The following is a 13,517-nucleotide window of genomic DNA, read 5'->3' on the forward strand; positions in this document are numbered from 1 at the left end:
ATGCTATAAAATTATTTGTATATTATCTGACAACTGCGCCAGCACAGGTGAGTGGCGTGCTCGCGCAGCGACTATTGTTTAAGTCTTGGCTTAAATGAAAATTTGAAATGATCTTTTTTATTGGCGATGGAATGAGGTTTCTGTGTTACGTCTGTTAGTCTGTGGTAAGAAGCCGTTTAATTTTTTTTTTTGATTTCCAAACAAAAATGAGTTGTCTAGTCCAACGTTTTCTGAATGGGGGTTCACCAAAAATTTAGCACACACTAAAATAGTGTACGGAATTCCACCAGAGGGTTCGAGAACTTTTGATAAAAAAACGTACTGCTATTTTAAAGAAATGTTTGACATTCTTGTCAAGTTTCGCGACACGTGCCGCTTATTTTGTTATCCCCTGTACCGCTTTACACAAAACATCTGCTATCACTTTTGATACAATTCGCATCTCCATTTCATTCATGAAAAGCACACCACAGCGGAAAGAGACGCCCGCAATAACATACACACGGTTTCTCTCTTTCTCGCAATCGCACGCTGCCAGTGAGGTGGTGGGCCGATGTGCACCCACTGCATGTCGAACGGTAAAAACTTCACAGGTGAGCAACATAGCCGATCTCACTGTGCCCATCGCGTCTCACCAAAATGCGCTCTTACTCGCACGCCTACAGCGGTTGGGCTCCATACTCTCGCGTATGAGAGCGAGAGAGAGAGTGAGTGACCGCGCGCGCTTATGCTACGCTGGGCTGTAGCTATAGTACAGCCGGCGCTGCAGACTCCGCGTTCCGAACGAATCGCCATCGCCATCGAGGACCTATGCTGAGATTGTTTCCTTTCTCGCGGCTCAGTTCCGACGGTGCATCGATAGTGGGAAGTGCTCTCTCAACGGGAAAAAGTTTCGTCAACGTTTCGATTTCGGGTACGGCTTTTTTTGTGCACGGACTAAGCAAAGTTAGAAGGCAAGGGTGGTTTGTGTGCTGCTTCTGGCTGGACAAATTTTGCACTCAGGACCTTACCGATGGGTTGCAATGGAGTTGTCGAGTCAACACAGCATAAGGGGCACATGGGAATAAAAATAGAAGGATAGCTTGGCGTGGCGGCAACTTCGTCGTCGAAGACGAATAAGTTCAAAGCACCAGAGACCTGTTTGTCGTAACTTTGCGGAAGAGTTCTGGAAAAGTGTTTGCCCTCCCTAACGCAGGGTAGCGTGCCACTACCGGCGGGTGGTAACGAAGTGATTACGGGGTGCCAAGTGATTTTATGTTTTCGTTTTTTTTTTGCTTCGATTGCCAAATGAACCTAATTTGATTTGTAGAATAAGGATACCTTCTCCCTCCCAGCATTTCACGACTCTCACTTTCTGTCGTCGGTGGCGTAACAACGATAAAGATCTGGGCGAAGGGAGATTTGTATCGGAGTAATAGCAGCAGCGGCAGTAGCAGAGCGCAGCAAAAAAGTTGTGTGAAGTGAAACGACGATATATATATTTATAGCGTAATTCTCGTTTGTTTTGCTTTCCTGTGACCGATCTGGCCAAATTGCTGTTTAGATTTGTTCTTTTTTTCTTACTAACGAGCAAGAGCGGCGTGCCCCTGGTGTATAATTTCATTAAGTGTTGTTTTTCTCATTCGTCTCGTTCTGGTTTTATAATTAGAAGTCGCTGAGGACTTCTTTCCTCGCATTTTTATTTATTTTTAATTACCCTCCGTTTTATTGTGTAAACAAAGTTGTATTTTCGGGTGTTTGACAAACCTCCGGAGAAAAGCCAGCATGTTTTGTCAGTTTTAGGGGAAACGCGGAAGGAGTGGAGTGATACAGTGCAGTGCTATAAAATCCCGAGAGAAAAAAAGTGAAGAAAGTTACCTCGATCAGGGAAGTAAGAGTTCAACAAACAACGGAACACGCGCGCGATAAAAAGGTGGTCGAGAATGTGAAGAGCTTGAGTTCCAAGAAGAGATCGTTAAGCGGAAGAGCAATGATGCAGCCCAATATTCGCTTCTTCTTCTTATGCCTGTACCTGGTTGGAACTGCCACCAGCCATCGGTCGTATCTGCGCAGTTTTCAAGCACAAAACGTTATAGATCCATGCTATGATGAAGATCGCCCCAGACGTTGCATGCCGGACTTTGTGAATGCCGCCTTCGGCGTCCCGATCGATGCGTCCTCCATCTGTGGCAAAGATAAACCTACTCGGTACTGTGACTATAAAGACCAGCTAGCGCGAAACGAGTCGGTGTGTGACATTTGCGATGAATCCGACCCTACGAAACGGTTCTCCCCGCTCGCGTTGACCGACGTGCACAATTCGAACAATGTAACTTGCTGGCGTTCTGAGCCACGCGTAGGATCGGTCGATCCTGGTTCACAACCGGATAACGTCACGTTAACTCTTTCGCTGGGCAAAAAATTCGAACTTACCTATGTCAGCCTTATGTTCTGCCCTTACGCCATTCGACCAGATTCGATGGCCATCTTCAAAAGTGCGGACTACGGTAAAACATGGCAACCGTTCCAATTCTACAGCTCCCAATGCCGTAAACTCTATGGACGTCCGATTCGTGCTACAATTTCCAAAACCAACGAGCAGGAGGCTCGATGCATTGATCACAATCGATTCAACGCCGACGGCATACAGGGATCACGGATCGCTTTCAGTACTCTGGAAGGCCGCCCATCAGCGCAAGATTTTGACTCTTCACCGGTTCTTCAGGATTGGGTTACCGCAACCGACATTCGTGTCGTCTTTCACAGACTTCAACCGCCCACCACGACGACGATCCTGAAAACTCAATCATCCGAGCAGATCAAGTACAAGAAGAGCGAGTACATTTCGAAGGAGATTTTTACGCCACCAGCGGCCGGCGTTTCCACCTACGCGCTGTCGGACTTTGCCGTCGGTGGACGGTGCAAGTGCAACGGACACGCCTCCAAGTGCATCAAGGGAGTGGACGGGAAGCTGGAATGCGATTGCAAGCATAACACGGCCGGACGTGACTGCGAGCGCTGCAAACCGTTCTACTTCGATCGGCCCTGGGGACGCGGAACGGTACGCGATGCGAACGAGTGCAAAGGTAAGTGAGTACCGGGGAATGTCGAAATCCGTCCGTCATTCGTGGGTCTCTTAGTGATTCGCGTGATTTGCCGGCAACTTTGGGTGTGCGCAGCTATGGTAATGTTTTGATACTGCAACAATGTTTGCGATCATATTTTATCTTGGCTAGCTTTTCCTCTTGGAGTAGAACAACTTTCCAACATGTAGAGCAGTGTATAATCCTGTCGATTTTTATATTGTTTGTAAAAACATTTTTAGGGGATTTTCAGCACATGGGATAATTTATAAACTAGTGACATTACACTATTGACCGAAAGTATAAAATGTTTCTATTCTTCAAAGCACAGCTGTACTTTCATAGACTAACAAGTGTTCTTCTCTGGATGGATAGGAGAAGACAGAGAATAACAAACTAAACACTTCTCAGCAACTGTTTACTAGACCCAATCCTTTAACTAAAAACCACAACTGTAAAATAAAATCAAGAAGAAATTAGATTAGAGGTGTCCCACGGCCGCAGTAGTCAGAGTAGTTCATGGACTTTAAAAAAATAAAATAAATTAGTTCCCGTGTCTTTTTATAATTGCAAAGATAGTGAACATATTCGTTTTCTTTTGTTTTCAAAGTGTGAGGGCCAAAGAGATCCCAGCTTTTTAATTTTTCTGAAAAGCTGAGATTTTTTCATATGGCGTTTCCGTTATTTAGTGTTGTTTTCTCTTATGGCTCTTAGCCGAATTAGAATTAGATTTAGAATAAATCTTAATCAGGCAAAGTAAATCGGTTCAGGCCTATGCAAAATTTATGATGTCTTGGAAGTGTTATTTAAGATAAGTATAAAACCATCGACACTTGTGGTGATTTTATTACAGTTTTAAGCGATAGACATTTATCAGTATCAAATGGTCTTTTCGAAATATTCTTGAGAACTTTCTTTAATGAATAAAAGTTTATAAAAGTTTTATGGGCGTTTTATACAATTTTTGTAATTTTAGTTTTTTAATCGGTTTTAAGGAGCAAGTACTGACAACTTCTTCAAAAGCAAAGCATAGAGTACGGTGTTTAAAAGACCGTTATTTAAAATAAAATAGGTTCTATCTAGGGTCTAGATAGCAGATTTGGCAGATTTGAAACTGGCCACTTGCCTTCCCAGGAGTTCCCGGAACTTGTCCAGATATAATTAACGTGGTGCTAGATAGTTGATCTGGTTTCGATTGATCTAGTTTTTAAGATTTAACGTAATTTTAGGTGTCGCATGATAAGTTTTTGTTCATGTTCGATACTGGCCATTTCCCACAGTGATAACTTAGTCCGGAAAATTTCCGGTTAGTCCCAATACAGCATAAAACTCCTAAAATGGTCTCCAATGGGCATATGTTGCATAAAAATCAATACCAGCTGCGATTTACGTTCACTAAGGAAGTGTCATTAAAGATGTTTATTTACTTTATTTTAGCAATCTGCCCTATAAAACTTCAAAAGGGCGTAACCTAAAAAAAGAACTCGAAAGAGTAGCGTAGCAACATAAAACAACTGGCATTTACCGTTTTAATGGCTTATTTTATTTTTAATAATGCTCTTTTGAGCACTGTGAACTACATAGCACAGCGCATTATGTTCCGAAGACGAGTCAATTTCTGTTTCAAACAATAACTAAGATGGTATTATAATGGTTTCTTTCACCACCAGGTGCATTAAATCTGGTTTTTCTTATTTGCAGATTTTCCGTCTTTCATTTCACAAAGAGAAATTTCAGTTTTTAATATTGAGCGTCGAGAAAACATTATTTATCTAGTATTAGTTCGATGCGCGGGTCCCTTAGCTTGGCTGAATAGGAACGTTATACAAACTTAATAAGCGTTGGTTCAATGACCCTCCCTTATCTAATTTTCCGCTCTTTTCTCTTCACGCCTTGACTCCCCTGAGATATTATAAACACATTTGTATCATTTCTTTTTCCTACCGTTCCCTCCATCGATTAAACACCACCGTTATAAACACTTTATTTAATTACAAAGTTCCAGACACAAAACGCGAGGTTGGTCTATTGAAGCAGAGTAATATTTTTAATGCAATTGGTATCGAATTTAGTTCTAATACTGTTTTTTGCCTCTATGACGGCCACGTAGATTAAAACACCCTTTAAACGAAGACAATCAGCACCCTATCCCAATGTTCATTAGGGGAATTGTGTATAACGTGCCGCCCTGACCAATTTACCCCCCCATCCCACCTTCTTCGTTTTTGCCGAAACAAGCGGAATTAAAATGCAGGCTGGTTTTGCAATAGTATTTGATAGAACCAGCCTGCTATGCAAGTATGACAGTTGTCACATGCACATGCACGAGGAGGGGAATCATGACCCATCTCCCCTTTATGAGGGGGGGCTTCCATACAAATGAAATACAAATTTCCTCATAATTCGAGAACTAATCAAGCAAATGGAACCAAATTTAGCATGTTGGTGTTTTTATAGACAATGTTTTTTTCTGTGGCTAATTGAGACCCCTCCTCTCTTTAGGAGGAGAATTGTATCCCCTCCCCCTTCACTAGTGAGGGGGGGGGGCTCCCATACAAATGAAATACAAATATTCTCATGACTAGAGAACTAATCAAGCAAATGGAACCAAATTTGGCATGTGGGGAGTTTTGGAGGTAGGATTTTTTTATGATGGTTTGAGACCTCTCACCCCTGTGGTAGGGGGATAAGTGTACGTAATATATGTTGATAATTTGAAATAAGCTTAAAATACTCTACGTTATACTAAAAAATGGTAAAACAATTCAATAGTCCATGAACTAGATTAGATGTGACGAAAAAAACGAATTTAAAATAAATTCAATAGACAAATTCAGTGATTTAGATTTAGTGTGCATTCGCCTAGTTTCGAGTTCAGGAAAGAAAGAGATAACTATAAACGATGTGTGATGTGTCAGAGTAAAAAGGAAAGAGAAAAAGGTATCACGCTCTCTAGAATTCTGAAAAATTGGGGAAAACCATCTGCAGAGCTTCGACTGAGATCAGTTTTTAGACGAATGTGAATAAAAGCAGCCGTGCAAAAATATTGTGAAAAATGGAGATGGAAAAATCCGACAATAAGGTCTCTCATACAAATAAAACAGAAATTTTTGCGTTACTCAAAAACTAATCGAGAAATTTTAGACTCTTTCATAAAACATCAGTCAATAACAAGACCACTAAAAACTATCAATAGTCACATTAGATAATTCAGCGCGAGATGATCACAGGCCGCGAGTGTTTCTGGCGACCTGCCGTCGGAATCGCCGGCCCCAGCGCGGGGGGGTTGCGGGCAGACCCCCCTCGTAGAGATCACCTCTATCTATGTTTATTTATTTTCCTAGACCTACCCAGCAAACCACAAATCGTATAATAATGTGTGAAAATCATCTTAAATATCGCTAAACAAACTCGAAATCGTACATAAAGCTTAATAAAGCGCACCCTAGTTTACATTTATTCGTACAAAATGATAGTAACTGATTCACATACGATTTTCGTCACAGAATTGTATAGCATTATGGAACTAATCATGTTGAGTCGGATTTCATCGTATACAAATACTTATGAATGTGAATTGTTTTCATATAATTTGCAGTACGTATATCGCCTCCAAAACAGTACGCATATGCTGGTTTCATGCATCGAATGCGATTGTTCTAGATATATATCGGTACATATATCATATTTGTTACTTTGATATACGTACGAAAATGTTTGCTGGGTACTGACCTCTATTACTTTGCTTCAGTTGAGTCACCCCTGCGAAATGGTACATCCCGCGTAAGATTTTTTGCGAAATAATCTTCTGCGAAACTTTATATTCCGCGTTATGGTAAACCGAGAATTGGTGTTCCACAAAATGGTATTTGGCGAAATGGTTTGTAATGAATATTTAAATGCTATCCGCTTTATTTTATCAGGGCAATAGGGGGAGTTGTTTTCTACTTTACTGTGAGGAAAATTTGTATATTGAAACACCCACGAACTCCCCTGAAACTTGCAAAAGTCGAGATTGTGACAAAGGTCATCCGAGATTCACGATTTATGTACAACACAATTTAATTTACAATACGAAGTTTGTCGGGTCAGCTAGTGCCATATATTTTTCTGCCAAAAGGTCCCTCATATTTATGTCGATGTTTTTATGGCAAACGACGTAATGTGCCAAGCAGCATTATGCCAAATGAATTTATATTAAAAGGGCGGCCCCGGCTCTCATTGTATAGTGTGTATTCGTAGGAAATTTTCAAAATTGTGCTAACGTCCATTATGCCTATCGTACGTTATGTCTAACATCTATTATACCTAAAGACCGTATGCCTATCGTCTATATGCCTAACGTCGCGCTCCCGATATTTTCTATTTACACGCTCAAAAAAAGCGACACGTCAAGTTTACGTGAAAATATAGGTAACTCTCATCCATCGCACTTTTCATGTAACGTTCGCGTGAATTATTGATAGCTTGCACACATACTAACCGGTTTACGTACGATAGCGGTAAATTTTATTTACTTTCCCATTAACTAGCACCTGAAGTTCATGTACAGTCAACCAAAACAGGATTCGGACAGCAGCGCATAAATTTTTCTTTTAGTATTTTGCGCAATATTTTTGCAGAGAATGGTAACACATATTTTTTAAACAATGTTTAATTAAAGCATATTTAGATGCACAACAAAAATAAGAGGAAAAGCTTTCCGTTTTGAAGATAGAGTACATATAGTTTGAATTGGCTAAAAATGCAGCCAAATAAGTATTCGGACAGTTAACTATTAGTTGAAACAAATGTCCTTTCTCGCTCAACTACTACCTTGTAGGACCATTTACATTCTTGATGACCTGTTTTAATCTGTTTGGGATAAAATTAACAATTTTTCAAATATCGCTCTGTGAATAGTGATGTCCGAAATTTTCAATTATTCGATTACCGATTAATCGGTAAGCGTTGTCTGCACTAATCGATTAATTCAGCTATTCGTGTCAGTGGTGTTCGATTAAAAATATTCGAATATTTCTTTGATTGATTCGATTAATCGAACGATTATGAACGATTAACGAGCATTACTCGGGCATTATTCGTACTCATTGAACTATTCGATTAATTCAACTACTCGTGCTAGTAGTATTCGATTAAAAATTGTTCGAATATTTATTTATTTATTTATTTATTATCTTACTTCATCGGAACTAACGTCTAAATGAAGATTTAAACTGTGGATGGGAAAAGCCGATTTGAGTTGAGATTTAATCCCATTCTCAAATCGGCATAAAAACCCATTATCTTTTGAAACAACGTAAGTAACATTGGTACACAAACTTTATCAAACATAGAGACATCAAATTCACATCAAGTTACACTATTTCTTATCCTATTCTTAAAAGTATTCGTCGATATTGTAAAGTCAAAATGTTCATACACCTCAGTGAATAAACAACACATCGCGTGAATTGGTTCATGTAGTCCGTAACTTGTACGGTGAAAAGCAGGCCGTAGAAATCCTTGGGATCTAAGCGGTCGAGGCATAACATTCACATCAATCATACGTAGAAGTTCTGGAGCGTTGACCTCCCATTTCAAAAGTTGGGCAACGAAGACGGCTCTGGATACGTTTCTCCTTTTACCTAGGATTTCCACATTCAGCAGTTTACAACGGTCCTCATAGGGTGGGAGATTTTGATGGTTCGACAACGGGAGATGTCTTAATGCGTGCCTTATAAATCTTCGTTGCACTGCTTCGATTCTTGGTGACCAAATGTCCGTGCACGGACTCCATACCACAGAAGCAGTCTCAAGAATGGAGCGTACTAGGGTAAAGTAAAGAGCTCGCAAACAATATGGGTCGCGGAAATCTTTAGCCACGCGCTTGATAAAACCCAGATTATGATTCGCCTTTGAAATAATGTCTGAGTAATGGTTGTTGACAGTCATTCTAGTATCCAGCTCCACTCCTAGGTCCTTAACAACTTTGGCCGGCTCAAGACAAGAGTTGTCGATTGTATAATTGTACGCAATTTGTGTTTTGCTTCCTGTGAAGGTGATGACTGAGCATTTGGAAGTACTGATGGTCAGGTTGTTTAAACGACACCATTTTGTAAACTGGTTGATAAAGCCTTGTAATAGCTTGCAGTCCTCAACAGATCGTACAGAGAGAAACAACTTTAGATCATCAGCGTATAGTAGATTGCAGCCCGATGGGATCACCGAGCAGACGTCATTAAAAAATATTATGAACAGTAATGGGCCTAGGTTGCTTCCTTGCGGGACTCCAGATCGACTGCAAAAGCAGTACGACTCAGTAGAGCCCAATTTAACTAAGAGTTGTCGATTTGTTAGATAAGTCTGACGCCAGCAGCCGAAGCTATCAGAAGCTCCTAAGCGGTTTAGTTCCCGAAGCAAAATATGATGGTCAATGCGGTCAAAAGCAGCTTTGAGATCTGTGTATATTGTGTCGACTTGGGCTGCGTCTTCTATCTGGCGAACTACAGTAGTATATATCAATTTTGTTGATTTTTTCGGTGAAAATAAAAACTATGATGCTTTCAGCGGACGTTTCGACTTACTATCCTTCAGTCATTGACTACGCCTAAAACATAATTACATTAATTTAACTATTTTACACAAATTAATTTCAAACAGTTTTCTATCGTCAACACAAACTTATATTAAACATCTATTCTCACCGCGTCGTCCTCTATAACTATTACTAACTAAGCTATCGCTTTTTCTTGTCTTCTAATTGTCGCAGTTTAGTCATTAGACCGTTGTATGTGTCATTAAAATTCCCGCACTCTCGCTGTAAGTTTACGGTCCGCTCTTGTCCTTTTACTTTAATGTGAAACATTTCGGCTGTGAGACGGGATTCCTTGTTTTCGATTTTTTCCAAAACGCGCGTATTTTTAAAGTCAAAGACATGACCTTCTTGTATAGTATGTAGCGTTAAACCTGTCCTAGCTTCTTCGCGTTATCGTTGACGAGCAATATTAGTATTCCGTTTGACATCTTTGATAGCAACAAATGAATTCAACTTAATAATAAAGCGCAGAATTTTGGCAATCTAGTTTATTGCTTTAAGGTGAAGGTCGTCAGAGTCCAGTTGCTTTTTTACTGATTTCAGTACTTGTGGCCACTATCGTTTTGTTGAGAATAGAGTTGCTAGTAGTAGGTAATAATCTGTGAACAATTAGGCTTATGCAAATTTGAAAAAAAGTTTATGTCATGGTCTCAAAATATTGTTGAAGGAGGGGGGGGGGGGGCAAGAAAAAAATAATAACATCAAACTTTCAATAACTAAACAAAAGAGAAGAAACCAGGGTATATTTTTACATATTATCAAAAATTTAATACAGATATTTTGTACAACACTTAAATTTTATTTCAAACCGAACCAAACTTCGATATTTTTCGACCCAAACATATAAAGTAACGGTCCTGGGAGAGATGAACCAGTTTGACCTTAGTGTGAAAATGGCAGTTTAGGTCCCTACCACTTGAAACGCATATGCTGTGCTACCGACATTTTTTTAAGAAAACAAATCCTTGAAACTATTCACGTTTGAAACCACTTATTTCTTGGTCAACCTTTTAGTCATGAATATCAGGCCATTCATTCCTCTGTTGATGCTTGTTCTCCAACAAGAACGTGTTCACCTTTGTATATTAAGGATACAAACCGTTTCGTAAATTTCAAGTATTGAACAGTTCAGTGACATCCTCCCTGCATGCATCCAATTCATGGTAAAGAACTATATCTCTGTGTTTTACGTTCCTAACATCCAAAATTAGGGTAAGTACTTGGACACTTTACTGAATAAAACGGCCAATTTGGAGCTCCTCAAGCACCAATAGCTGATATTGCGGAGTTTCTAATTTGTCGTGTTTCTTATCTAGTACCTATGACGAGAAAAAATAATCCAACTGCAATTCGGAATTCCTCCGTCAAAAGCGGTACCGAATTTCACTCAGATATTGTTTGATTGATTTTTGCCTCAATCTAATTCGGTTCTTTTAAAACAAGTTTAATTAAAATGGAACGAACGAACGAACGAACGAACGAACGAACGCGAAATAGTCGCCTGTGACTTGCAGTAGGAACCATACTAGGTAGTTAGTTAGTGAAAGAAAGTTGATCAATACTAAGGGAATATTTGCTTTAACTTTGCACATATTGGATAATTTATAGATGTAAACTCGTTGAACTGTAAAATATCTGCTTATCACTAAAGAATGCCACATAATAATACCACTTACTTTTTTACCACTTCACATTTCGGAAATTTTTGAAGGGGGGGGGGGCGACATAAACGTAATTAATTACCGAAAGTGTAATAGAACTTACAGAATGCAATGTTTAGTGCTTCGAGTTGCAAGATCTTATTACGGCTAGCAGGTTAGTTGAACTAATTTTATATTTTTGTGATGGTTTCCCGAGTCTATGGAAGCATTTTGGTACACTGAAGAAGGGAAGGGAAAGGTGATATTCGGTGCCATGTTGACTGCCATAAATGGACTCTGACGACCTTATCGTTAACCGCCAACTCAACCAGAATGGAAGTAATCAAAATTGATCACATCAAGGTAGTCAATTTTGTTTTCAATTTATTTTTAAGCTTTACTCGGGGAAGGTTTACGCTTTCTACTATATTAGAAAACCAGTACAAATATGAAATGCTATGACATTTTGATGACCACTTAAATTAGCCTCGGGACCATTTAATCGAATATCACTATTGGTTTCTCTCTGTACATCCTTGAATGTTTTAAATCAACCATTAATCGACTATTATTGCAAATAGTATGTTTGTGTTTACGACTGCCTGTTAAACGTTATTGTTGGTTTATAATCAGTTGTTGAATTTGTTTTTTTTATTAAAGCCGGTTACCGATTTCAGTATGAGAGGTAGTCTAGGAACTTAAGTAGAGTACGTGTGGGTACTTTCTGCCTATTAAGCGGTAGCCTGAATAATATTAATGAATTACGTTAAAACTATATTTATTCGAGACAAGATTTTCATACCAATTGGTTGGAGTGAGTGCATTTTGGTCTCAATAAAACGTTTTTAAATTTGAGTTACAGTCGCGAGAAATGATGACGTAGTTGAAATTATTTTAGGCATGCGATACAATTGTGGTGTCTGTGTGGTTTGTATTTCCAGCAGGCCGAACCCACCTTTGTGGCGTAAACCAGAACAGTTCTAAAGTAATCCCCAGAATAAGCCGCGCGTGCGCCCACCGCAATTCCTTAGTTGCGTAATTAAATTATAGGAAGCTGATTTTTGGCATATTGTTGGGGCTTCTCGAAGGCTTGTCGCCTACCAAGAATCAGCTATATCTGTATGAAGTAACCTGAGAAATTGCGTTGAGTAAACAGCACCTCCTACCAAGGGCCTATTCGGTGGATTACTGTACTTCAACAGCAGACCGAAGGGAAGTCAAATGGTTTATATGTTGGTATAAAGTTTTTATTTGGGAAAGCGCAGCAAAACAAAAGGAATGTAGGCTGAATTTAACAGCAGGATGAAAATACCCTTCCGTACCCTAGACTTAATAAAGGTTATTCAAACAGCAATTCGGCTTTCACTTTACGCAGTATTATGTGGCCCTTAAATCGGCCAATAAAAAGTTATTGCTCTCATAATTTAGCTGTCGCTTGTTACTGCTACCAACAAATCAAATCTTAACTTTCTTCAGTGTGAATAGTTGTGGACTCAATTGCTCTATTGTGAAAATCATAAAATGTATTGATTGGTTTTACAACACAGTAGTCAGAGTACCTACCTAGTATCTTATCTAAACTGGTCACTGGTAGTGTTTGTTTTTGTTCTGCATCAATAAAGTTGACAATGTCTTTTTTCCGTTCCTAACAATGAATACAATAGAAACGTTAAAAAAAAATCACATTTTGTAACATAATAGTTCTATACTTCGTTTAACTTTATAATACGTACTGAAAATATTGTTTGATTGTCAGCACATGATGATTATGTGTAATAAAGCAAGCGATTGAGCAAAGTGTTAGAGAGTATCACATGACCAAGTTTTGGTTCACGCTAGTAGGTTACAAAACCATAATTTTTTGGGGTGTGAAAAACACCCGAGCCCTCACAGACAATTACGCACCAGACAAAAAAAAACACAGAACAGTTTCTAACTGCAGTAAGTATCTAATTGATCCTGACCTTCCGAGATATCGGATTTCATTCCCCGTCGAGTTCGGAGTGTGCCCTTCGAATGCAGCTCCGAACAATGCTGGATCCGATTTCAAAACCGTCCCTCCCGTCCCGAATGTACTGACAAAACAGAATCAACACCCGCGTGCGCGGTTGACAAACAGAAATGGTTCGCTTTTCATTCGGTGTGCGTTCACGTTCACACAACCAACCAAACGACATTTGATTCTAATAATACGGGAAGGAAGCGATTCGTGAGCAAATAATTTACCATCGATGGCAC

The 13,517-nt window shown here is 39.5% G+C and overlaps 1 protein-coding gene across 1 annotated transcript in view; it reads left to right on the plus strand.

Moving 5' to 3' along the window:
• The first annotated feature begins 1,696 nt into the window (after positions 1-1,696).
• The window catches only part of LOC128746200 (netrin-B-like), a 192,853-nt gene continuing 181,032 nt past the window's right edge, over positions 1,697-13,517 (plus strand). Inside the window, exon 1 of the mRNA XM_053843245.1 lies at positions 1,697-3,065. Coding sequence (XP_053699220.1) covers positions 1,970-3,065 — 1,096 coding nt within the window. The 5' untranslated portion in view covers positions 1,697-1,969. The remainder of the gene's footprint in view (positions 3,066-13,517) is intronic.

This window comes from Sabethes cyaneus, chromosome 1, assembly GCF_943734655.1.
Source record: "Sabethes cyaneus chromosome 1, idSabCyanKW18_F2, whole genome shotgun sequence".
Taxonomy (NCBI): domain Eukaryota; kingdom Metazoa; phylum Arthropoda; class Insecta; order Diptera; family Culicidae; genus Sabethes; species Sabethes cyaneus.